This window comes from Tachyglossus aculeatus, chromosome X4 (genome assembly GCF_015852505.1).
Source record: "Tachyglossus aculeatus isolate mTacAcu1 chromosome X4, mTacAcu1.pri, whole genome shotgun sequence".
NCBI classification, from domain to species: Eukaryota; Metazoa; Chordata; class Mammalia; order Monotremata; family Tachyglossidae; genus Tachyglossus; species Tachyglossus aculeatus.
Window position 1 is genome coordinate 39,332,157 of NC_052098.1, and position 27,803 is coordinate 39,359,959.

General features: G+C 41.7%; 1 protein-coding gene across 8 annotated transcripts in view; it reads right to left on the reverse strand.

Annotated features, from left to right (window-relative positions):
• The window catches only part of CSNK1G3 (casein kinase 1 gamma 3), a 112,405-nt gene that overhangs the window by 20,912 nt on the left and 63,690 nt on the right, over positions 1-27,803 (reverse strand). For all 8 annotated transcript variants that reach the window (XM_038770017.1, XM_038770016.1, XM_038770018.1 and 5 more), the window contains 5 exons: positions 14,559-14,707; positions 12,694-12,928; positions 7,200-7,285; positions 6,788-6,872; positions 2,943-3,091 (listed from right to left, as the gene is read on the reverse strand). In XM_038770017.1, coding sequence (XP_038625945.1) covers positions 2,943-3,091; positions 6,788-6,872; positions 7,200-7,285; positions 12,694-12,928; positions 14,559-14,707 — 704 coding nt within the window. The remainder of the gene's footprint in view (positions 1-2,942; positions 3,092-6,787; positions 6,873-7,199; positions 7,286-12,693; positions 12,929-14,558; positions 14,708-27,803) is intronic.

The window sequence follows — 27,803 nt, forward strand, 5'->3', positions numbered from 1 at the left end:
GCTTACAGTCTAAGAAGGAGGGAGGTCAGGCATTTAATCTCTATTTTAGAGTTGAGGAAACTGAGCCCAGAGAAGTTAAGTGACTTAGCCAAGGTCCCAAAGCAAGCACTTGGCAGAGCCGGGATTAGAACCCAGGCCCCCTGACTCCCAGGCCCGTGGATCTTTCTTTCCCAGCCCACGCTGCTTCTCTTTGTTAGTTGTTACTTACTGTTATTTGCAATTAGCTGTCTTTATATGCTACGATTGTACTCCCAGAGTGGGATGAGGACCAGGTCTGATCTGATTATACAATATCTAGTCCAGTGCTCAGCACATACTAAGTCTGTAATAAATACCATAATCAATCAGTCAATGGTATTTATCGAGCACTTACTCTTTACGGAGCACTGGATGTTCTAAGCACTTGGGAGAGGGCAATACAAAAGGGTTGGGAGACACAATCTTTGCCCACAATGAGCTTGTGGTACTATAGAATACCTTGCCAGGCATAATTTTGCAATTCATAGCAAAGGCTGAGACTGTAACTTCCACGTGTGGCAAGAAGTTACCTTAAAGGCCTGATATTATTTTTTTTTACAAGTTGCTGAGGTTGCAGTTATAACAAGGCTTACATCCCTGCCACTTCCAGACATCTAGATATAGTTTGCACTGTAAAAATTCACATTAACGGGCTATAGTTGGGGCCACAAAAATCTATCCCAAGTCTACAATCAATTGTCAAATTCCGAAGCAAAAATACGCTCAATCCTCTCCCAAAACGAAACAGAGAGCTCTCAACCTCTTCTCCCTCTTCCCCTCCCTGCCCCCAAACTACATTCAGATGCGGGTTCAATCCACTTCTGGCTCATTCAAAAGTTGTCAGGGATAGGGCAGAACAGGGATGTGTAGGCAACCAAGAACCCGCAGCATGGTGTAGTGGATAGAGCACGGGCCTGGGAGTCAGAAGGTCATGGGTTCCAATCCTGGCTCTGCCACTTGTCTGCTGTGTGACCTTGGGTAAGTCACTTAACTTCTCTGGGCCTCAGTTACTGCATCAGAAAAATGGGGTTAAGACTATGAGCCCCAAGTGGGACATGGACAGTGTCCAACCTGATTAACTTGTATTTCCTCTACAGTGCCTGGCACATAGTAAGCACCTAACAAATTACCATTAAAAAAAAAACTTAGGACAAAAAGATGAATTGATGGGAAAAATAGATCACTCCTTCGGTGGTCCCTTATCCATCAAGTGCTCACTCTGCCCACAAATCTGAGTCCTTGAAAGACAACACGTGGTTTTACAAATCTGGGGAAGTCTGAATTTGAGGAGACAGGCTCCTCATTTATGCAATGTTCCTGACTGCCCTGGTATGGAGTCCTATTGACTAATCTTCAGAGCAAGATGTAAGTCAGGCATCTTTTTAAACTGCCTTTTCTGACCGGATATGTTAAGGTTGACTTTTAAAAATATGCTATTTTACTTGGCCATGAAATAAAGTTTGCTTTTTAATTAATCCTGTCATTCTCTCTGCATTCCAAGATCATACCAGAAAATGTACAATTTCTAGAAATCAAAACAACACTCTCATGTGTGTACAATTACAGTACTTATTAATAAATTTGTTAAGGGATATTTATCAAACCTCATGTGGGACGGGGACTGCATCTGGCCTGATTAACTTGTATCTATTCCAGCACTTAGAACAGTGATTAACATAAAGCACTTAAATGCCATTAAAAAAAAACAGGCAAAAATACAGTAAATCAGTAATGCACCAGATGGTTTTAGTACCATCTGTATAAAGAACATGAAAAAATTGTTGATTTAAGTACAGAAAACTACAATAAACAGAAGTTGTCATTTGGCACAAAGAATTTTAATACCTGAACACATTACAAAGTATGACTTCTGGAAGATAATGCAGACTCAGATCAATGAAATTTAATGCCAAAAAGGACTGCAAACTGAATTTTAGGACTGTTGTATGCTTTCTCTATTCTGGTGTGACTGATTCTCTGTTGGATGGGTAAAATGACCAAAGCTGGGTTGACTACAATACACAATTGACATGAATTGCTCCAGACTGCATATTGAAACTGTTTGGACTTATGTGAACTAAGAAAAAAACAAAAGCACAAACCTGTCAGTCAGCATAAAAATGTATGAAATGACAATTACAGGTTGGGCTAGAGAGATGGGGGCAATGGTGGTGGTGTCATCTGGGATGGGAAATTTAAGCAGAGAGAATTTGAGAGGGAAGATGACTTTAGTTTGGGACATGTTGAGTTTAAGGTGCCCGTTGGATGTCCTGGAAGAAAGAGGAAATGTGAGACTGCAGAGGTTAGAGAAGTTGATTTAGGAGTCGCCTCCATAGAGGTGGTGGTTGAAACTGTACGGAACAAATGAAGAAGGGCTTTAGTACAATGCAGGTACTAACATGTAGTCGAGATCACCAGGGTTTTGAGGAGAAAAATGGTAAGCATCTTGGGAAGCTCAATGCACTAAGGAGAGGAGCAGCAGTCATCAATCAGTCCAGGACTTTCAATTTAAAGCTTACTACATGGCTACGTGCGATCAAAATTTATTTTTGAAGAAATGATGTTTAAGCCATTAATACCTTCTTCAAGTAAGGCCACTTTGTAAAAAAAAAGTTTTAGAAAAGCCTAGCCACAGCTATACCGTGACGCCTCCCTGCACCTCCAAAATGTGACAATCATATTAGATCACTGATTGAAAAACCTTATTCAACTGGCTCAATAGAGAAACTGAGCACTCCAGAGAAGAAGTAACTGTCATCAGTCTGTACAGAGACAGAAAGCTGGGCACGTATCGAGTCAAAGACACACTGGGAGGGCACAGACTCCTCCAGAAGGTGAATGAGGCATGTCAGTGCTTCCTTCAGTTCCCGATCCTTGGATATTTTGAAATTACTACTTCTCATAAAGACAAACTAATTACTCACCATTTGTTTGTCCATCCAGTCATACTCATAGTCAAATATGTACCCCTTCCGATCAAACAAATCAGTAAAGAGCTTTCTCAAGTAGTCATAGTCTGGTTTTTCAAAAAAGTCCAGTCTTCTTACGTAACGCAGGTACATAGCCATTTCATCTGTACAGGGTAAAATTGAACAAGAACAATTTGTGTCAGTGCTTTCTCGTAAAACTATGTAACAGGTACACTAAAAACCCAAACTTGAATGTCATAAATTCTTAAGTAGTTTAGTATGATAATAGCATTTATTTTGAACAAACAAGAAGCATAATTTTGCATTCTGATAAGCACTTTGATTTTTCCTTCATTTACAATAAAACTGAGGGGAAGAGAACTTCTGTTCTTTCAAGTAGGGAAATAAGACATAATTTACATACTTACAAACATTTTAGGGTTTGTTTGTTTTTTTAATTTCCCAACACTGCTTTTCAATTACGGAAAATTATCTGTGATGTGTTCAAAGGGACACAGTGAAACTATTTTAAATTGTGGCTTATTTAGTCATAAGAAACTTCACAATTAATTGAACAGCACCTATTACTGAAAATCTGGGGACACTAATTAAATTTTAGTTGTGTCCTTCACATTTAAATACTTTTCCTATTATTTGTTCTAATAACTCAGAACTATAAAACAGTGTACAATACTGACCCCCTGATCAGAAGGAGCGTAGCTCAGTGGAAAGAGCACGGGCTTTGGAGTCAGAGGTCATGGGTTCAAATCCCAGCTCTGCTAATTGTCAGCTGTATGACTTTGGGCAAGTCACTTAACTTCTCTGGGCCTCAGTTACTTCATCTGTAAAATGGGGATTAAGACTGAGAGCCCCCGTGGGACAACCTGATCACCTTGTAACCTCCCTAGCGCTCAGAACAGTGAGCCTGCTGTTGGGTAGGGACCATCTCTACATGTTGCCAACTTGTACTTCCCAAGCGCTTAGTACAGTGCTCTGCACACAGTAAGTGCTCAATAAATACGATTGAATGAATGAATGAATAGTGACTAAAACAGTAGGAAAATATGCGGTCTCTTGATACACTATCCAGGTGGTCCTGAACTGGACCATTATCTTAGCCCAGTGTGTCCTCCTTTTTCATTCAATCGTATTTATTGAGCATTTACTGTTTGCAGGGCACTGTACTAAGCACCTGGGAGAGTATAATACAACAATAAACAGACACATTCCCTGCCCACAACAAGCTTACGGTCTATTGAGCCTCTGAAAAGTTGTCAGTGAGCATTCCAAAGTGCATAGGAGGGAAAGGGAAGGACCAGAAATGGTTCTCTCCAGTCGACCCTTGCATGGGCTGGTCTCACCCCACTTACCCCAAGTCCCAGGAGTCTGCTGGGCATAAAAGCTGCAATGGAAGAGGCACCAAACTCAGGAAAAAGTCCAGGATTCACTTTAGTGCAATTGTAGCCCACAAGGCAAATATGCCAATTTGGCAGTGGTTCCCAAAAGTGAGTCTTGGGACACTTCTGGTTAGGCCAGGGGTCACTCGCAGTTCAGCACTGCTCCCATATTGCCATCCAGTGCTGAGGCCAAGCTGGGTTAAGTGAGCAGGGCCTGAGGCAATTTAACTGCAGCCCTACATTTCTATTCCACCATGGGTTCTAGCTCTCAGACTGTTCCTCATGTCTTGTGAGTGCCCCAGGGTAAGAAGAGGGGCCCTGGGTTCTTGGCATATGGGTAGGAAACCACACTGCTTTAGCCAGCCAATAATTGCACTCAAGGCAGACTAGGATGCTTCCAGCTTTTTTTTTCCTGTTATACTTATTTATACCCAGAAAAAATAGTTGCAGTATCATTAGGCTTAAAGGCTAAGCACCAGCTCTAAATGATAACATGGAGGTCTGGAAGATTTTATAGAACTCGCTAACACCAAGAATTTACTCAATGTACAGTTTACTCCCCATACAAGGCCTATACTCAAAATTAATCACCCTCTTTCTTCGATCATTTAATTAATAGTGCTGAGGTACAGTTTGGGCATCATTAGCCATAATCAAACAATACTGTGGGTTGTTTAGGAAAGAAATCATTATACACATGCTTGTAAAAGTCTTTAGGAAGGTAATTGTATATCAGATTTTAATACCTGAAAACAAGTTTCTGACCGTCCTAGCTTTGAGCACGGGCATGGGAGTCAGAGGACCTGAGTTCCAATACTGGCTCGGTCACTTGTCTGCTGAATGACCTAGGGCAAGTCACTTCACTTCTCTGCCCCTCCATTTCCTCATCTATAAAATGGGGATTTATTACCCATTCTCCCTCCTACTTAAACCGTGAGCCCCAGTTGGGGTAGGGACTGTGTCCAACCTAATTATCTTGTATCAACCCCAGAAATTAATACAGTGTTTGGTACAGAGTAAGCACTTAAATACCACAATTATTGTGATTTGAACTGTTCATTTCTACTGTGAAGTCTAAATGAGTATTGAACATCCACACTCCACTTAGAGTCTAATCTCAGTTTACTCTGCTTGCAAGCCTGTGCTTTTCACTAGCTGGGATCAGAAATGAATTTCCTCTTCATCCCCTAATTTTGAAATATAGCTCCAGACTGAAAGCTTGTTGTGGGCAGGGAACTCTCTTATATTGTACTCTCCCAAGTAATCAGTACAGTGCTCTGCACACAGTACGCACTCAATAAATGCAACAGAGAAGCAGGGTGTCTTAGTGGATGGAGCATGGGCACGGGAGTCAGAGGACCTGGGTCCTAATCCCAACTCTGCCATGTGGCTGCTGTGTGACCTTGGACAAATCACTTAACTTCTCTGTGCCTCAGCTACCCATCTGTAAAATGGGGATGAAATCCTATTCCCTTCTGTTTAGACCATGAGCCTCATGTGGGGCAGGGACTGTGTCCAACTTCATTAAACTGTATCTTCCCTAGTGCTTAGAATGGTGCTTGACAAATGGTGCGGGCTTAAAAAGTACTGTTAAAAAAAACTGATTGACTTGTGCACCTTATAGTTCCCTCTTCTACCACTAGGTGTAGTCAGACACTCCCAGAATGTTACATTACATCCGAACACTGGCTTGAGCCAAGACAGAAATTTTTATATTCAATGGAACTTTATAAATTCACCCAGTTGTCCTATAACTCAACAGCTGTGTTGGCACGGAACCCCACCTTAAGGAAAACTTGCCTTGCCTTATAGGATACACTGTGTTTGATGCTGCAAGTATGCCCACAATTCCCACCAGACTGTAAGCTCCTTGTGGGCAGGGAACATGTCTACCAACTCTGTTATATTATACTCACCCATGTGCCTAGTACGATGCACTGCACAGGATAAGCGCTTAATAAATACCACCAATTGATTGTGTACTTTTTGTTAGCACTTAGAACAGTGCTCTGAATGCTTAGTACAGTACTCTGAATACAGTAAGGGTTTAATAAATACTATTACTATTCCCACTGTAATGGCCTCGTCCAATATCATGTTGAGCTGTATCCAGATGGGGTCATGTTGTTTAAAGAATATTCCCTAACTCTGACACTGCGTTGAGTCAAGATGCATAGGGAAATCATGACTCTGGCAGAACTGAGTGTATTTGGTTGCAAAAGCTATTGGAATCTTATTCTTGAAGAAATAAACTTATCACACATCGTCTGGTAAAGATGTACCAGTTGATGAAAGCAATTTTCTCCTAATGTTAATGCCATTTTGTCTTAAAAATACACAACATTTTAGAAAATGTTTGTACAAAATACAGGCCACTTAAAACCATACTTTGTCTTTTTCACTTAGAGAATATTTTAAAATGTAAATTTCCCTAATAAACACAAGTATTATTCTGCCTATTACCTGGAAAGCTTTCGCATAGGATGTCAATGGGCGTGGATCGTTTGGTGTCTCCAATTTTCTGATATCTTTCCTTCAGGGTTTCGGCCTGAAAAAAAAATAAGTGACGGCTTCGGAGATTATAATCCCACAAATCAGGAAGCCTAATTCTATTCCTGCTTGGGGAGGGGGGTGGCTGGGAGGGAGGAAGAAGGGGTGAGCACTATTTTATTTGGGAGAAAAGGGACCCCAAACTAGTCTTTCCCTATGCACACCAGAAGGCAGCCCTAGAAAATGAGCAGAAAGTCTGACAGGAGGTGTGGGGGGTGGTTTCTTCAGCCTTGAAAGGGTGTGTTGTTTAGGGACCTTCCAAACGAAAAGAGGGAAACAGCAGAACACTTGTTGATCTAGAAATGATAGGGTCAAAATCCATTACCTTCAAACCTTGCCAAGGAAGACTGCCTCTCAGAAAGTACATGAACATGTGACCTAAAGCTTCCAAGTCATCTCTTCTACTTTGTTCTGAAACATAAGATGCAAGGACATGTCAAATTCTTGGCTAGTGGCAGAGAGTAGCAGAAAGTCTCACAGAGTTGCATCAATTCCAAATTCCTGTCTAAAGTTTGATTCACAGCTAGCAATTTGAACAGAATCAATGAGATATGAATGGGGAGCCATCTCGCCTCCCTTCATTTGGTCTGGAGAGAAGTGTTGCATAAATGCAGCCGTGTTTTCCCTTAAGTTCACCCATCAGAAGAGACTCAAAACCACCCCGCCTTGTGCCTAAGTGTGCTAAGCATGGCACCTATGCTTAGCAGTCTATCATGAGCCCCTGCTGGGTGCAGACATTTTCGGTCGAGATGACTGCTGAGCTCTGGTAGGAATTCTGGAACTTGGGCAGCAGTGACCCGTCATCCCCTGGTATTCCCTATCCCTATGCATCCTTCCAAGGACACAGTGGGGGAACATAGCGAGGGGGGTAGGGTAGTGCTGAGCCCAGGGAGAGAAAAAGACAGGGAGGAGGAGAAGGAAGAGGAGGAAAGGTGAAGGAAGAGGGGAGTAGGATGAAAGGAAAAGGAAGAGAGAGGGAGAGAAAGGTTAAGACAGCGTTTGAGGCTGTGTCTCGTCTATTAATTGTGGTATTTGTTACGAGCTTACTATGTGTCAAGCACTGTTGTAAGCACTGGGGTAGATAGGAGTTATTACCCCCAAATCCTATGTGCAGGTCTCAGTCCTGAGATTTTCTATAGGGCCAAAGGTCAACTGTTATATTACTTGTCACAGGAGTCACAGGAATGCCTAGTTCAGTACTCTGTACACAGTAGGCATAGGTACCCAACAAATCAATCAAATAGTATTGACTGAGCACTTCCTATGTGCAGAGTGCTGTACTAAATGCTTGGGAGAGGACAATACAACAGAGTTGGTAGGCATGTTCCCTGCTCACAACGAGCTGCAAGTCTGGAGGTGGAATTTCCAGGCAAACCTTTACCCTGCTTGTCCATTTTCCCCATTTTGCCCTCCGCCCTCCTCTGCCACTGCTTAACTCCACACTGGGCTGCAGGTCAGTAAGCTGTGCTGCATCTGGGGTGCAGGTTGGTTGAATTGTTCATTTTCTCATTCAGTCATATTTATTGAGCACTTACTTGTGCAGAGCACTGTACTAAGTGCTTGGAACAGTACAATATAACAATGAATGACTCATTCCCTGCCCACCACAAGCTTAGTCTAGAGATGAGTTTATCTCCTCGCCGGTGCCCGTGGGGCCTGCCATCATTGCGCACAGCACCTGGGCACAAGTATTGCCCTCACTCCATGCCCCAGCAGTCCGCTGCCACATGGTACATGACTGCACAGGGCTCCTTCCCCTGCCCAGGGCCCAGCCTACCTTCTGCCACATCAGGGCATGCGGCACACAGTCCTCTGGACTGGAAGTGCCCTGTGGGCAGGGAACGTGTCTGAAAACTCTTAATAAATTGTATCCTCCCAAGCGCTTGGAAGAGTGCTCTGCACACAGTAAGCGCTCAACAAATACCACTGACTGATTGATGGTATGGGGGCTGCTCTGGTTCCCGTCCCTGCCCAGAGTGCAGCTTGCTCTCTGCCAGTCTGGGCACTTAGCGTCTGGAACAGGAGCTGCTCTTATTTCCTGCCCCAGCACTGGGGGATGGGAAGGAGGGGCCCCCTTTCCTGTCTGCTTTCTTGGCCTGCCCTGGACCCAGCTGCTGCTTACTGATGAGGGCAGTGGGTGAGTAGTACACAAGGGATAGGGAGGAAGGCTAGGGGGAGGCAGCTTACTGTCAGGGAAGGGGCTGGATCGCCCCCGTAGGCACTGCTCTGGCTCACTCTCCAGCCCAGTGATGAGAATCCCAAAGTCACTAGGTCAGGCCAGGTCTGTGTCCTGCCCACAGAGTGTACGAAGTAGAGCTGCCATCCTGGTTCCACCTCTTGCCCATTTCTGGATCAAAGGGGCAGGGCGGTCCAGCTATTGTTAGCCTTCCAGCCCAAGAAGCCAAGACAACGAAGCTCACAGCACTGCCCCTTCGGGCCCAAGACAGAGAGAAGAGCGACAGAGTCTCGCTCCGGAGGGGAGGCAAGGGAGACTAGGTGCAAACCAGGTCTTTCGGCTACTGGTCTCTAAAAAGGCTCGCTACTCTTTAGATCATTCATTCATTCATTCAATTGTATTAATTGAGGGCTTACTGTGTGCAGAGCACTGTGCTAAGCACTTGGAAAGTACAATTCAACAACAAAGAGAGACAATCCCTGCCCACAACAGGCTCACAGTCTAGAAGGGGGGCGATCACTGAGGCAGATTCACATTTTGACTCAGAACTGCCAAGTAGATAGCAAGAACATAATTCTTAAGTGAGAAGCAGCATGGCCTAGTGGAAAGAGCACAGGCCTGGGAATCAGAGGGCTTGGGTTCTAATCCCGGCTCTGCCAAATGCTTGCTGGGTGACAGTGGCCAAGTCACTTAATTTCTCTATGCCTCAGTTATCCTGTTCTCCCTCCTATTTAGACTGTGAGCCCCATGAGGGACAGGAACTGTGTCCTAGGTTACTGACTTGTATCTATCTTAGCACTTATAACAGTGTTTGACACATAGTCAACACAACAGATACTATTAAAAAAAACTGTTTATCTTGTGTTAAATGCTGGGCTAGACATGAAATCATCACACTGGACACAGTCCCTGTCCCACATGAGACATAAAATCTAAAATTAGGGAGAGCAGGCATTTTTATTCCCGTTTTACGACTGAGAAAACTGAAGCCCAGATAGGTTAAGTGACTTGCCTTATATCACCTAGAAAACCAGTAGGCCTACCTCTGCCCACTAACAGGTAGCCCCCCCACCCCCCTCCCCCAGACAGGCACATTGGGCTTTCTTTTTCTGAAATTCTCGTGGAATAATCATTTCTGGTCAGGGGCAGAAGTAAAATCTTGATCACAAGAGCAATATGGCAAGTTCTACAGTGTCATAAAATATTTCAGCAAACAATTGCAATGTTTATTTTTAATGACAAGTGTTGAAAATTTCATATTGTACAGTTACACAGAATAACTGGTATTTTCAACTCAAACACACTTCTGATTCAGTATTGTTTGAACAATCATGTCTCTTAGTACAGAGAACTATTCTGAAGTGGGTGGAAATTGAAAAAGGACATTTCTAAAAAATGCAAAGAACAAGTAAAATGCAAAATTGAAGTGATTATCCCACTGAAGAAATCAATTTCTTTGCATAATTGTAGAGTCTTGTCATTTGAATTTTCATTTCATAGCTGTGCTATGTTTTAAATTCCCAACATGATTTCTTGCACAAGAAACAGGTTGCTTTCAAATACTTCCAAATAATACATTTTATACAGCCCAAACTACTCTTTGTATCCTGAACTGCTCTGACTTGCTAGCTTCTGTAAAATATCAGTGAAATTCTTTTGAGAAATGCCATGAGGGTTTAAGAACTCAAAAAGCTAACTGCAGACCTACTGTAATTGAAACTCTTCAGTGTGAAGTTACGGTCTGGTTGAAGACATTACAATTATAGATCAACTGTTATTAATATCAATATGGCCTCACACCACAAGTTAAATAAAATCAGAGTTATGAGGACAATAAGAGCGTGAGGAAAAATGCCAGGAGAGGGAGAGGACATTGAGGGAATGTGGGGGGGTCACCCAGAAAGGGATTGAGGGACCGAGAAAAATATGGCTGATGTTCTTTACTCTCTGTATGACTGAGAGGAAGAGGAAAAAAATGAGAGACGGAGGGAAAGATGAAGTTGAGGACAAAGGAAAATAAAAGAGAAAGTCAAGCACAGATCCAGATCTATATGTAGATCACTTCTAAATAACAGCCTGGGGGAAACGTTTATATCCTGCCAATTTTGGGGGGTATCGAATAGAAGTAAATGGGGCTTTCTTTCTAAAGAATCCCCATGCTGAGCCGTAAGTCATATGATGACTGTGGTATCTGTAAAGCGCTTACTAGGTGCCTGACAATGTACTAAGTGATGGAGTAGATACAAGGTAACTGGGCTGGACATAGTCCCTCTCCCACACAGGGCTCACAGTCTTAATCCATAACTGAGGCACAGAGAAATGAAGTGACTTGTCCAAGGTCACACTGCAGACAAGTAGCAGAGCTGGGATTAGAACCCAGGTCCTTCTGACTCCCAGGCCCATCCTCTATCCACTAGACCATGCTGCTTCTCAGCTTCATCCTACATTGTATGCAAAACATTATTTGGGACACTAAGACATGGTATTTGAATAAAAAAAGAGCTTTCACTGTAGTCAGTTCTTTCAGGTGTTTCATAAAAGTAGGCAGGGCTTTCTTTCAAAAACCTGTAGCATGAAGCACAAGGGGGCAGCTTCCCATTTGTGAAATACTTTGTGCTATACAGGTCATGAGTACTGAATAGTGTAAGAACTGAATGGGAAATGATCAGTTTTAAAATATTCTCCCTTCACAGGTTCAGTCGAAAAATGAAGTGAATTTATGACCAAATGGAACTTCAGGATATTCAACAAGCACTGAAGCTTTCAAATTATAGTCAAAGAAAGAACAGGAGGGAGGAGAGCAAGCAAGGACAAGCCTGAAATCTTTTTCGCATATTCAGTAGCAGCTGGTTAAATCCTGGGCCTGTACGAGTAATACTATGGTGGCTGTCTATCCAAAAAGAGGGGAAGGAATATGTTTTTATAAAATTCTCTTAATTCTTTGGATATCGAAGATAGCAAATTGAAAGGTGTCAACATAACAAACCCTAGAATTGCGATTGGATTTGCACCCTTTATTTACCCCTCCCTCAGCCCCACAGCACTTAATATACATTACTAATTCATCTGTCTCCCCCTCTGTAAGCCAATTGTGGGCAAGGAAAGTGTCTACCAACTCTGTTGCATTGTATTCTCCCAAATGCTTAGTACAGTGAGTACAGAATACAGTAAGTACTCAATAAATACGACTGATTGATTGACTGATTGATAGAAGATAGGGGCCAAAAATAATTGCATTTGCAGTCAAATTCCATATACATACCCTTCATTTTTGAAGATGAAGCCACTGCAGGTAAGATATTTTCTATTTGTGAGAGACTGAAAGTCTAAAATGTGGTCATTGTGGGCAGGAATGTGTCTGTCTATTTATTGTTATATTGTACTTTTCCAAGTGCTCATTACAGTGCTCTGCACACAGTAAGCGCTCAATAAATATGATCAAATGAGTGAATGGTGCAAACCACCAACCAGTTACTTACAGGGTTTCTTCAAATGAGGAAAAATGAAATGAAGGGTGGAATATGAAATGTTATCATTCACAAAAAAAATTACAATCCGAAATTATGACCCTGAAGCAAAGAATTCAAGCCGAATGAATAAAGTGGCTAACTTCTAAGTTTTCTACTGTAAAATTACCACGTACCTTTTCCCAAGTGCGTGTTTATACTCATGTATCTAGCAGTCCCAGTAAGGCTCTTGTGTTCTCTGTATGGTATGTGCTTCTTCGTCTCCGGATCAACATACTCCTTTGCCAAACCAAAATCTATTATATGGATAATATGCTGAGCTTTGCTTCCTGGTCTACCTATCAGGAAGTTCTCCGGTTTGACATCTCTGAATATCAAGTTTCTTGAGTGGGCGTATTCCATACGAGAAATCTTAATTCAAAAGAAGAAAGAAGAGATGGTTTAGGATAAATGGCAGAGACCTTAAGAAAGGTTGAGAGGCAAACTACTGTTGTCCCACTAAACTGCTTCCCGGAGAAGCAGCATGGCTCAGTGGAAAGAGCCCGGGCTTTGGAGTCAGAGGTCATGGGTTCAAATCCCAACTCCGCCAATTGTCGGCTCTGTGACTTTGGGCAAGTCACTTAACTTCTCTGTGCCTCAGTTGCCTTATCTGTAAAAATGGGGATTAAGACTGTGAGCCACCTGTGGGACAACCTGATCACCTGGTAACCTCCCCAGTGCTTAGAACAGTGCTTTGCACAGAGTAAGCACTTAATAAATGCCATCATTATTATTATTATCAAACTGATTAGGTAAGGCTACCGTCATATAAAAGAACCTCTTTAAAACAAGCTAAGCCTATTCATCCATCTGTTATTAAGGAGCTAATGGAAATTATACATAAGTATCAAAAGGTGACTACATTCATAGAGCTAAACTTGAACCTTTAATGAATCTTAATATATAAAAGTGGAGAGAAAAAGTTCCCATGGTGAATCAAGTGTGAAAACAGATTTGTGTGCATGTTTACATATAATTCTCAACACTGGTCAGGGAATCATTCTGCTTGGCCAGCCGTGATATCTGCGTAAGTAAGCAGTAATGTTTTAGAGAATAGAATGTGTTTATATGCCTTTCTTCATTCCAAAATTGGATTTCAAATTAAACGAATGGAGTAAAAATAGCAATTCAGACTTTTCCTCGAGAGACAAGAAGAGATCTTCTCATGAGTGAACTATTTGCCATAGCCCCAACCCCAAACCACTCTGCCAATCTGTGATTTCTTTAGAATATACACTGCTGGATTACAGGTCATTTCTGAAATTGACTGATGACTAAAGAGCTGAATTTTTCCACCCTGAGGAAAACAATCTACATGAAAAAAAGAAAAAAAAAAACCTTTAGGCTCTTTATTCCACAATTCCATTAAAGGAAATATGCAACAGTGTCAATAAATACGATCGAATGAATAGTTAAATATTAGTTAAGTATTTATTTAACCTGACAACTAGACTCAGAGTTGCAATCTCACAGAATATTCTATAACTATCCTAACAGAAATGTCCGATTTGATATACGCTTTCATTCCTCTGATATCTATCATTAAGATTACTTCAATGAAAACGAAATCCCAGCCTGTTGTGGGAAGGGAACATGTCTACCAACTCTGTTATAATGTACTCTCCCAAGTGCTTAGTACAGTGCTCTGCATATAGTATGTGCTCAATAAATACAATTGATTGATTAAATTCCATCTCCTCCAGCTGTTTATATTCTCTCCCCTTCACTTTCTCCTCCCAACCTCTCATTCCTCCTCCTTGAAAAGGTAATCTAAAGAATTCTTGGTTTGATACTGAAGTTCCAACTTCCAAACAGATCATTTATGTGCCCAAATCAAAGAGCTGATGATATACGAAACTGTTTATATAAACATTTTTGGTAAGGGCACTTGCTCCTTTAAGGCTGGTGTACAATGTCTCACACATTTAATAATGAACGCAGATAAGAGTACAAGCATACAGTTGCTCAACACAATTTTAAATAATGTCTTTCCTTCACTTACCAACTGAATGGCTATCATGAGAACTGTTTTAAGAGAGAACGTTCTGTCACATAAGTCAAATAAATCCTCCAAACTAGGCCCCAGTAGTTCCAGCACCATGGCATTGTATTTGCCGCAAGGTCCAAAATAGTACACCTGAGGTATGCCATCTGGGAAAAAAATACTCAATATTAATAATTTGTCCAGTTCAACACCAGGTTTCTTGTTTTTCATGCTTGATAGCGTTCAAGTTCCTAGACTTAATTTATGGGATATCCTGTTCCAGAAGAAGAACAAATTTAAAGGCCTTGCAAAAAAAAACACATTTGTGTTTCAATGTCTCAACCACAACCAAGTTTCATTTAAAAGCTACTTTCTCCAAACGGTTTGAGATATTAGGATCACTGAGGGAAAATAAATCCTTTCCAGGAAAAACTGAGAGCAATTATGTAAGATGCTGAAGCGAAGAAATGAGCCATGTCATTTGGTCCCCAAAGCACTATTCGGAGAAAATTCTCCAATTTTTTTTATGGCATTTGTTAAGCGTTTACTATGTTGAAGGCACTGTTCCAAGTACAGAGGTAGATACAAGGTAATCAGGTGGGACATGTCCCAAATGGGGCTCACAGTCTTACTCCCCATTTTACAGACATCAACTTTTGAAGAAGTAACTTTTGAAGAAGTAACTTTTATAATCCAAGCTATGAAAAAAAGAAAAGCACCTGGATTAGATGGCGTTCATGCAGAAATCTAGAAATCCACTATAGATTGCAACTCCCCTAAGGGCAGGGATTGTGTCTACCAACTTTATTGCATTCTATTCACCCAGGTGTTTAGTACTGTGCTCTGTACACAGTAAGTGCTCAATAAATACCACTAATTGATTGAAATCTACATGCAAAGAGGGGAGCTAATCTTCAGGTGTCTGCATGAGCCAACGTTTAATGTGGAATACTGAACAAATGCCTCAGGACTTCAAAAAGAAGCAGCATTGTCTAGTGGATAGAGCATGGGCCTGGGAGTCAGAGGACCTGAGTTCTAAGCCCAGCTCCACCACTTGCCTGCTGTGTGATCTTGGGGAAGTCACTTTACTGCTCCGTGCCTCAGTTACTTCATCTGTAAAATGGGGATTAAGACTGTGAGCCCCGTGTGGGACATGGATTGTGCCCAGCCTGATTGACCTGTATCTACCCCAGTGCTGAGAACAGTGCCTGGCACATAGTAAGTGCTTAACAAATACCATAAAAAAATGCCTCCATATTCACCACCTTTAAGAAGAAAGGGGACAGAGCTGAATGCAAAAACCCCTGAGGTGTCTCACTGATTTTCACTGCTGGCAAGATCACAGGATGGTAGCTATGGAAAACAGTTACCGAAAAAATGCAGGGAACACCACCAAAACCTTTGTACTTCCGGTGTAAAGTCAAAAGGTGTTGTAAGCTCTATCAACTGATCTTGGGTCTGGTAATTACTGAGGACACTTAGCTAATCCTGAGCTCACTAAGAGCCTTAGGTTACTCCATTTTGAAATGTGACTTAGACAACCTCTTTTCTTGAAAGACTTTTAGCCAATTAAAGTAAGGCTATCTGTTTTCTCTGTCATCTTCTGTTACCAAAAATCAATAACAGAGAACATAAGATGCATGATTATTCATTCATTTTAAAGGTAACACCAGTAAAAGCTGAGATAATTCATCACCCTAGGGGTTGCGGCAGGTACTCCATCACCTTAAGCAACCATGATCCTGGGGAGGGGGCCAAAGTTTGCATGATTTGGGAAGTCAATTCAATACTGCTTCTTAGAGATTTTTCTCTACAGATATTTCCTGGGGTAAAATCAACTTTCATCTTTTGCTAAAAACAGCACCCACTCTTCTAATTCACCACCATCTGGGGACAAGAGAGTAGAGACCCACAATTCCCTAGGTGAGTGACACAGCCTCAACACAGAATTCTGGCAAAGTGCTGGTTGAGTTTTGCACTAACAATATTCTTTGTATAGTGTATTGCTTTGCCAGTTATAGAAAGTATAAGCCTTTTTAACACACTTTTATACAACTCTTAAATTAGACAATTCAAAAACCATACATGGTTACTAAACAAACACCATATCCGGTATTTATCCAAGTAGAGTATGCACTAGAACATCACAGCTGTAAATTCACTAGGGGGTTCTCACTTACCTAGTAGAGAGTCTCCAATCATACTTATTAAGCGCTTACTGCGTACCAAGCACTGTACTAAGCACGTGGGAGAGTACAATACCAGAGTTGATAAACATGTTCCCTGCCCACAAGGAGCTTACAGTCTACAGGAGGGGGACAGACATTAAAATAAGTTACGGATAAAGAACGTTAAGTGCTGTGGGGCTGAGGGTGAGATGAATATCAAGTGTTTAAAGGGTACAAATCCAACTGAAAGGGCGATACAGACAGGAGAGGGAGTAGGGGAAATAAAGGCTTAGTTGGGGAAGGCCTCTTGAAGGAGATGTGCTTTTAATAAGGCTTTGAAGGTTGAGAGAGTGATGCTTTGTTAGCTATGAAGTGGGAGGGAGTTCCAGACCAGAGGCAGGATTTGGGCAAGGGATCAGTGACAAGACAGATGAAACAGACATACAGTGAATAGGCTGGCATTAGCAGAGTCAAGTGAGCATGCTGGGTTGTAGTAGGAAACCAGTGAGGTAAAGGAGGAAGGGGCAAAGTGACTGAGAGCTTTAAATAATAATAATAATGGTATTTGTTAAGTGTTTATTATGTGCCAAGCACTGTTCTAAGTGCTGGGGTAGATACAAAGAAATCAGGTTGTCCCACGTGGGGCTCATGGTCTTAATCCCCATTTTACACATGAGGTAACTGAGGCACAGAGAAGTTGAGTGGCTTGTCCAAGGTCACACAGCAGACAAGTGGCAGAGCTGGGATTAGCACCCATGTCCTCTGACTCCCAAGCCCATGCTCTTTCCACATAGCCACACTGCTGAGACAATGGCAAGGAGTTTCTGTTTGATGCAGAGGTGGATGGGCAACCACTGGAGGTCCTTGAGGGGACAGGAAATGTAGACTGAATTTTTTTTTAATATGATCTGGGTAGCAGAGAGGAGTACAAAAACGTTCAGTCCATGTTTCCCTACTCCTTAAGAATCAAGACTGAAGTATCTCCTGACACCTGTCCACGATTTGACACACACACAAAAAATTCTTAAAGGTTTCTAGTCCCCATGTGACCTGAACCTCCCACACAACCACCCACCTAGCTCCAGAACGTCCCTCCCTCCACCTTTCCCACCACCACACCTGGTGTTACAGGGTTTCCTAATTCAAGGAACATTGTCTGAAGTACAGGTATTACACCCCATGCCTCCTGCTAGCCTGATGAAATATTGCCCACTGACATGGTACCCATTAAAATATGGGCACCTCTGATGCACAATGGGTGGGGGGGGAATCAGAATGCACACTTTAGCCAAATTCAAAGATTCCTTGGTTCCTATTTAATAATAATAATTGTTTTATTTGTTAAGTGCTTACTATGTGCCAGGCACTGTACTAAAAGCTGGAGGGATACAAGCAAACTGGGTTGGACACAGTCCCTGTCTCACATCGGGCTCCCAGTCTTAATCCCCATTTTACAGATGAGGAAACTGAGGCCCAGAGAAGTGAAGTCACTTGCCCAAGATCACAGAGCAGACAAGATTTCTGGTCTTGGGCTGGGCTCTAGGGAAACCCTCCTCCCATTTGGCCGGCAGCAGGGGATTCTGGGGATGAATGCTGGTGAAAGACAGCAGGCAAGATGTAAAAACAGGAAGAAGCAGGTGTATTACACCCTCCACCCGTCTCCTGCTGCTCAGCCCAGGCAGTTCCTGAAGGAGAAGCCAAAAGAGTAGAGTTTGGCTTGGGCAGTAAGAAAAACAGTTAAGACTTAAGTCTGATGATGATTCTTGACTATGAGTCAGAAAACTAACTCATTGCATAATCTAGAGGTAATTTGGGTAGCAAAAAAACAACACTTTTTAAAATAGTTCACATATGTGGTGAAGGAAAATGGTTACTAGATGGGCAAGACTTAATTTCGGTTCCATCGGAAAGTTAAAATATGAACGCAGAAACTTCCACTCCTTTATGTGCATCCAAATCAAGCCCTTTACTTTCTCGGTATTTTAGAGCCTTATAAGTGTACTATACCTTTTGATGCAATCACTATTCCTGTAAATACTCTTATTTTTCATAATTACTAGACAGTTTACTAAGTGCTGAATATTTTAATTGAGGAAGCATCCAGAACTCTTAACAGCCCTTTTTGAGAAAACTTGATATTCATCATTTCAACTAATCAAAGATGTTTTCCTATCTCACTTGCACTCACTTGCAAATCTGAAATGATGATTTCCTTTCCAATACAATTCTCTGCTCCCACAATAAATGCTTACTGCCTGATCATTATTTTGAATCCACATTTTAGATAACAACCCCTGACTTGTTACTTGTTGAAACCTACAAATGAGACCTGGTGGAAAATATGCATTTTCCATAAAACCCCGCTGTTCCACATAACTGACAGTGTGATCTGCATGACAGTCATGCTATTGGCTTACGAAACTGTCCAGGCATCCTATCAATTCTACCAATCCCGAGGCAGAGGGAATGAATTATGGTCCCACGTGGTGACACCTCCCCATCCTCAATCATAAGTTGCAATCTAGACGCGTCTTGGGTGCCCATCTCCCGGTCCACCTCAAGTCCGGTGACCTAGTAATCTAGGTCGGGCTATCCCTTAATGGGATCATCTCGAAGGATTAAGCTTCCTTAAAATTTAGTAGGAGCAAAGTACGCCAGATCGATGTGGAACCATCTAACTCAGCTGGGAATCTTAACAACTGGAATCTGCTGTCACAGTATACCTGCTGCCTCGGTATGCTTTCCTTGTCCTTGACCAGTCTGCCTGGACAGTGGGACTGCAGGGAGACAAGAGGGTGGCAGCTAAGCAAGAGGCTGGGGGGGGTGGGGAACTGACACACTGACATCAAAGTTTCTGGAATGGGTTTGAAAGTGGAGATAATGGTACCTGCAATACATGCAATTATCCTGCAAAAAGGTGACTACTTTCTTGACAAACCTCATGTTAAGGAAAACCTGTGTCCTAGTATTCAGAGTATGCACACAATTTCCAGTGGCATTAGGTTGGGGGCAATTGTTAGCCCCATTGAGAACTGGGTCTAAAGCTGATTTTGTTTTCCTACTGAAAAGCTAGCTTCGAATACATGGGCTTTTCCCTCACGGATTAGTCTAATATCTAATACTGTTTGTTCAAACTACGTTCTAACTGGCTTTAAAATAGATTGAGGGTGAAACTACAAGTGCACTACTACACTACAGTCTCTAGACTGTAAGCTTGTTATGGGCTAATTCTGCTGTATTGATTGATAATAACCTAATTTTAATGCTATTCATTGGTAACACATGTCCTAACAAGCAAAAATATTTTGAACAAGTGTTCAGAAATTCAACACATTTTTCAACCCGAGGGGTCAAATAAATGGTTTTTGTAGCTTAATTATTTCCACATTTTTTTTCCTCAGGCACTCAGTCGTATTTATTGAGCGCTTACTGTGTGCAGAACACTATACTAAGCCCTCAGGAGAGTACAATATAACAAGTTCCCAAGCGCTTAGTACAGTGCTCTGCACATAGTAAGCGCTCAATAAATACGATTGATGATGATGAAGTAACAGACACATTCCCTGAGCTACATTATCCAAAAAGGTTAAATTCCCACTATGGCAAGTTCTAAATTATTTTTCAATAATTCAATGTTTCAACCCTAAAATAAGGCTCAGTCACCCAAATTGTATTTACCAAGTTGCCTTGGCTCTTGGAGCTGCACCATTTATTCACCCCTCCCTCAGCCCCACAGTACTTACGTACATATCCATAATTCATTTATTTATATTAATGGTTGTCTTCCCCTCTAGACTGTAAGCTGGACATAGTCAGGGAAAGTGTCTACCAACACTGTTTCATTGTACTCTCCCAAGTCCCTAGTACAGCGCTCTGAACACAGTAAGTGCTCAATAAATGCAATTGATTGATTCTCCAGTTACTTTCTTAACTGGTCACAGACCAAAATAACAAGCTCTTCACGGCAACATCCCTTCCAATGACTGAAGCAAGGATGAGGGAAATCAAGAATGGGTCTACGGAAGTGGGAATCTGGGCATCCAGCTCACCTTGACATATCGCAAGGGCTCAACACTGCCTGAAATTTAACAGGTCTACTGGCACTATCCACAAATAACCACTAGATGGGTATTAACCTCGCAATTTAGAACCCGGCAAAGTTACTACAGATGACCCTGGGCCCTGCTGAACCAATCTGATTTGCACTGCACATACACTTACTTAAAAGTATTAGTGCATTTATATTTGGTATATAGCTTACTTGCACTGAAATGTATGCTCCTGCACACATCCCCACTATATTGGCACCGTGGTAATGTCATTGTCTGACTGGAAAAGGAGAGGCAGAGTTAGGAGGAAAGACACAAGGAAACTGAACCTGAGAGGGCCAATTAGCAGAACTATAGTGGGCACAAGTGGGTAAATGGTGAATGAATGTACTGAGGGAAGAAGAAAAGATGTGTTTTTGGGGCACCATGTACCCAGCTCAAAATAAAGATATGTAATTTTGACACTCTGGTACATGTCCTAAGAACTCAACAAATACCATGTGCATAAGACTCTTTTCAGCTCCTGAAAATCAACTATAATTGGAGAAAGTCCAAAATGCGATATTATCCTGTAGTGACAAAGAACTCATCATTTCGATTCACCTAACAAAAACGTTAAATTATTCTGACCTACAATTTAAAGTCAAATTTTGTTCCACCTCAAATGTGTTTTTCCCCATACTAAGAGTTCCAAGTGATTTTACCTAAAAAAAGGTCAGCATAAAATGTTACTGGATATCAAATATCCAGAATATCTTCTTGCCACTTAAATTTAAAATTCTGCACATTCAGTACTAGTATTGTGAGTCCAGAAGAAGGGTTTGGTTTGTTACTAGGAAGGAGTCAAGAATGGGGAGGATGGCTGAGGTCCCTCTTTTGCCCCCCCCCATAATGTGAAGAGACAGTTTTGACTGGATCTTACCCACCTGTAGGTGGAACTCAATTCCTCCGGCCTCATTTTTCCTCTTTCTCTGCCCACCGTAATTCTCCTGATAAAAATCACATCAAGCGCATGAAACATTCATGTCTGTTCCCAAGACGTGACAAGCCCACCTAGTTTGGGGGGTTTTATGGTATTTGTTAAGCATTTACTATGCGTCAAGCACTGTTCTAAGGTCTGGGGTAGATAGACAATTATCAGGTTGGGCACGGTGCCTGTCCCACATGGAGCTCACATTTCCACATGTTTAGCAAGAAGCAAAAGCCCCAATCTTGAGTATGGCCAAACTCAAGTGCCTCACTCAGCAGTCGGGGCTCATGAAGTGGGAGAGCCTCACAGAAGACAATTTCTGTTCAATACCAACTCCTGCCAGCCATCTCAAAGTGTGTTGTCGGCTATGTGGGAACTGGGTAGGAAAGTGAGGATGGTTCCTCCCAACCAGCGGAAGGCTACTCCTCCTATGTGAGGGATGCCACCCGCTGCCCCAACATTGCAGGGGTCAAGTTCTGAAACTGTAACATGGCTTGCCACCTTTTAGAATGTTACACTTAGAGACATCCCCGTTGGGGCAGAGAGAAGGCTGAAGGCTGCTCCTTTAGCAATAAACTAATGTAGCTAATGTAAGTTACTGTTTTTGTCGTCATTGTCTTTGTTTGTTAACTTGCTTTTCTGTGTGTCCTCAGTTCCCTGCCCCTCTCTGAGATTGTGAGCCTCCTGTGGGTTAGGGACTAGATCTGAATTGTTATCCGTGTACCTTTCCCTAGCAGTGCTGAATGTACTGAATGCAAATATATATATATATATGTACATACATATTATATATATTATATATTTGCATCTCAGTCAATGGTATTGAATGCTTACTATGAGCAAGGCACTGTACTAAGTGCTTGGGAGAGTACGACAGAGTTGGAAGACCCATTCCCTGCCCACAAGGAGCTTACAGTCCAGAGGGGGAGACTGACATTAATATAGAGTAACCCATCACCACAACTGGAAAAACAATTCAAGTCCATATCCCTTGCACTGCACTCGCTCCTTTCCCTCTCCCCTCATAAGCAGGTAACTGATACTGGTTTCTCAGTTGCTGAAATAGTGGCAGGGCTTTTTGACAATCCACTTGGTGCTTGAGCAGTCCTTCAGGGGCACGTTACTCCAATTGTGTAAGGGGCTTGTTTGAACAATTGAAAGAAACTGTCTTTTCAGACACAAACCGATGTAATTCCACCATTCATTCATTCATTCAATCGTATTTATTGAGCACTTACTGTGTGCAGAGCACTGTACTAAGCGCTTGGGAAGTACAAGGTGGCAACACCACCAGTATCATCATACTTGAATCAATCATGCTACTTATTGAGCGCTTACCATGTGCAGAGTACTGTACTAAGCGTTTGCAAGGGTACAATATAACAGAGTTGGTAGACATAGTCCTTGCCCACAAGGAGAATAAGGGATAGGAAAATACAGTAATAGCTTTACTTTATATGTAGATTTAAAAGCTCCTATTTTCTACCAGCAGGTGGCAGTGAAAATTGTCAATTCATTTCTATGTGGTTTTTTTTCTTTTTACTGATCACATTTTTTCTTGTTCATCTTCCATGCTTTACTCATTTCTCTTCAGCACAAGGTGCAATAATATTGCAGTAAACTAAAATTTAGTTGTGATTTTGATTTTAGAGCCCTGAATGGAATTGTGTAGCCCCATCCTATCTAGCTATTCTAATCTAAGTAGTTGCCTATAACTTTATTTTTTTTTTAATCTGTGAATTCATGTTTGCTCTAAAACCCAAACCGTTGTGGGTGGCAAAGGGACCTTTTAACTCTGCAGAATTAGCTCCAGAACTAATCCATTCTTTGGAGTCAAGGTTCTACGAAGGCTTGCGAACACCCAATGCCATCTGAACCCCTCCTAAAGTAGGAACAGTAGAGTCATTCTGGAAACCCCAGGGACAGAATGGAAAAAAGGGAGGAAAAAGAGGGAAAAGATGCAGGGAGAGAAGGGAAGCAAGGAAAAGGAGAAAGGAAGGTGGGCGGGGGAGAGTGTGGGGAAGAGCAGGAGGATACTCTGCCCCAATCTCTCAAGTTTCTTTCCTGGGCTGGATTGTGACAAAAGACCCTAGTAGTTTACTACCCCTCTGATAAGTGCCATTAAGACAAAGGTCCTTTTCAGCCTATTAGGTTGGGCCCTAGCAGGACATACACAATGAAAGCCTCAGGAAATATTAATGAAAAATGAAGTATTATGCTTTCAGATCAAGGATTTATGGAGTAAAGTGGAAGTTAAAAGAACCATGAAGTTGCAGAGACAAGCTTAAAATTCCAGGATTTTTTTTAAATCTAATATTGACCTATAAATCTCCTAGTTATAAAGGAGTCATATTAGCTCAAACAAGGAAATGAAAGATGGCATGGAATAACTCAGTTCCCCACATTTACTCCTAAAAAGGTTATACAATCTTGATATAATGTCATAAGAGCTGAGAGGTATGTTACTGTCAAGTCCAATGATTTAATGATTTAAATTTAACTTAATCATATAACTTAAACTAGATATGTGACCCCCAAGGAGTAACCTTCCCTGACTAAATTCTCACTTTCCCTCTTCTCCGTCTTCCGGGTAACCAATGAACTTGGACCTGTACTCCTATAAGCACTTTGAATTTCACCCCACCCCCACACTATTTATGTACACATTCATCTGTAATACATCTGAATGTCTGTCTCCCCCTCTAATCTGTAAGCTCCTTGAGGACTCAGAATATATCGCCCAACACTGTTGTACTGTACTCTCCCAAGCACTTAGTGTAGTTCTCTGCACTAAATAAATAAGCACTAAATAAAATACTACTGATTGTAAAGCCTCACATTTAAAAAAAATCCCAAGGTACATTTGTAAAATACATGATTCAAAGTCAAATTGTGCTGCTGTTTCAAGTTTTATGATGAGCCTTCCTAGTTTTATTTGTGTGGCCATAAAAGTTACTCAACTGCTTATGTTTTCATTGTAGCAGCTCTTCAAAAGATAGGAACCTGTGGAGAATATTTTGTGTTTCCACTTGGTTCTATTTCTGGCAGTTTTCATTTTCTTGTTCAAGTGCCCAAATAACGAGAGTGCAAAGGTTGCCCTGTGAAATGTTTAACATGTTGAAAATTAGGATAATTCTAAAAGTATATGAATTCCAATTTAAATTGCGATCGTGTTCTTCTGAGAGGAAATGTAGGTGCCTGCATAGTCACTCCCAATTAGCACAAAGTAACAAGTCCCAAAAGTAAGTCTTATCTGTATTTTTAAGAATTTCTAAGAATGAGAGAAGCAGCATGGTCAAGTGAAAAGAGCACAGGCCTGGGGGCCAGAGGACCTGTGTTCTAATCCCAGCCCTGCCACTTGCCTGCTGTGTGACCTAGGGCAAATCACTTGGCTTCTCTGTGCTTCAGGGTCTTCATCTGTAAAATAGGGATTAAATATCTGTTCTCCCTTCTATTTAGATTGTAAGCCTCATGAGGGACAAGGGCTGTGTCTGACCTGGTTATCTTGTATCTACTCCAACACTTTGTACAGTGCTTGGCACATAGTAAGCCCTTAGCAAAAACCACAATTATTATCATTATAAACTACTCCATCCCCATATTTAGTGCTTTTTTCTGCTGGAAGCAGCCCTTTGGCTAGGACTTGCTCAAACACCAAATCATCCATCCTGATAATAATCCAGTTTATATGGAGGATTTTTTAAATGTATAAGCCCTATATGTGTTTTCATCTTCCTTCTGCCCTCTCAGGTAATATCACAGCACAAAAAGAGTAGACATGCATGAGAATATCAGAGACTTATTCAGCAAAGGATAACTTTGCAACACATCAATAAAACTACTCATAAGGAAGTGCTGACCAGTGGCTGCTAGATCAACAAAGAAATTCACCCATGCTTATAAATTTATTTTTACAGACCCCAGTGCCTGACTGAAGTTATCCACAAGCTCTTCAGTGAAGAAACTGTGGAATGAAATTGTGGTTCAGATGAACTTGAGAGGGAATAAAATAAGAAATACCCTGCTAGAACAGCATCCATTTCCCCCTCAAGTTATACTTATAGAGGAAAGAGTCTGATTGTTAAGGGAAAGAAAGTGACATTTAGACAGGAGAATGTCAGTTTAGAAAGCTAAATTCAGTCTGGTATAATTGTAAAAAAAACCAATTGGGGTTGTTTCAAATCGTTCAAGTGCTGGTATATATCAAAGCAGCGTGGCCTAGTGGAAAGTGTGGGTTTGGGAGTCAGGGGACCTGGGTTCTAATCCCGACTCTACTGCTTGCCCACTGTGTGACCTTAGGCAAGTCACTTTCCTCATCTGTACAATGGGAATTTAATCCCTGTTCTCCCTTCTATTTAGATCGTGTGCCTCATGTGGGACGGCGACTGTGTCTGACCTGATTATCTCGTATCTACCCTAGCGCTTGTAACAGTGCTTGACACATAGTAAGTACTTAAAAAATACCACAATTATTATCATTATTTGGAGGGTTTATCAATTGAGGACTCTGGCAACAATGATGCACTAATTGGAGGGTGTGGCGTGACCTTAGATGAAGGCAAAGCAATGGTTTAGGCGAGCTCTCAAGTTGAGACACAGAGCTATTTGTCTATGCTTTCACAGCCTACTTAGTATTTCAACACAGGCATACTGTCACAAGCCCATTTAATATTTTTGAGACATTAAAAATGAGAATTTTAAGAGCTGGCAGATTTCTAAAGGCACAACCCCTCAGTTTTTTGGAAGACATGTCTAGGCAACTTCTTCCAATGAGTGAACAACTGCAATTGTCAATTTGTGGGAAAAGCAAGAGCTACTGTAATCTACCAGTAGGATATTTTTTAAGGGGTGACAGGGAATAAGGAGAGGGAGAGAGAGAGAGAGGGAGGGAGAGAGAGAGAGAGAGAGCCTTCTAGCATTCTTCTAGATCAAACAACTACTGCTACTTTAGAGTAGTCTGTTTATTGTTGTATTGTACTCTCCCAAGCATTTAGTACAGTACTCTGCACACAGCAAGTGCTGAGTAAATACAATTGAATGAATGAAAAAAAGACTTCAGGTCTTGAAAAAGCAGTGGTATTTTGCCAGTTTTTCTTTTTCCACATTTCCTTGATAAGCCCCTTCTTCACCATCCCAACAGCCAGCACCTTGGTTCCACCTCCCGTCATATCCAATTTTTACTACATCCACCCGCCTCTCCACTCCTCAAAAATAATCTGCATTTACGCTTTACCATTTCTCTCCACAGCAAGCAGAAACTCCTGAACATTAGGTTCAAGGCAGTCCACCCACTCTCTTCCTACTTTTTAGCTCTCCTCTACACTCATCCCCTACACTCCAGCTCACGTTCTTCACTCCTCCAAAGTTAACTTGGTTACTGTGCTCCATTCTCAACTTGCTCATGGTTGCTGTCTTCTACCTGGAGGTCTCTTTCTCACTGGATCACCAGAACCCAGCTTGACCCATCTTCAAAGTCTTCCTGAAAATCGACCTTCTCCAAAAGGCATTCCCTCTTGGAACGCTCCTCCTCCCCAGGTCATGTCAATAATTTGATTGTTATCCTTCACACTTCTTTTTACATGCCCATCCTTAGCACTTATGTATAGAAATTGATATTAATTGACCCATGTTTATCTATTTATCCAGCTATAATCCTGCTCAACAGTTCTAATATTGCTCTTTCACCTACTCCCACCATTAGTATCCTTCATGCCTGCCTGTATCCCTCTATAAGGGCAGTACTCTCCTAAGGTCTCAGTCCAGTGCTTCACATACAAAAAGTGCTCAATAAATACTATTGATCGACATACACCTATTTGTAGTAGTGAGAGTATGGTGGGGATGTATTCACATGTAGCAGCTTGTGTGCACCTAGATTGAATGGGATTTCTGAAAGCAGATCTGAAGTATCTGTTTCAGAAGGATTAAATATATTAGTTCTCCTGAAAATTGGGTGAGTGTTTTGGGAAGTGGAGAGTAGCTTCTCATCCTTGAACCCACCAGAAAATTACCTCCTTGTTAAAATTGAAAAGGATGGTGCTATATGTCTGTTGGGCCTGTGATAATTATAGCTTGA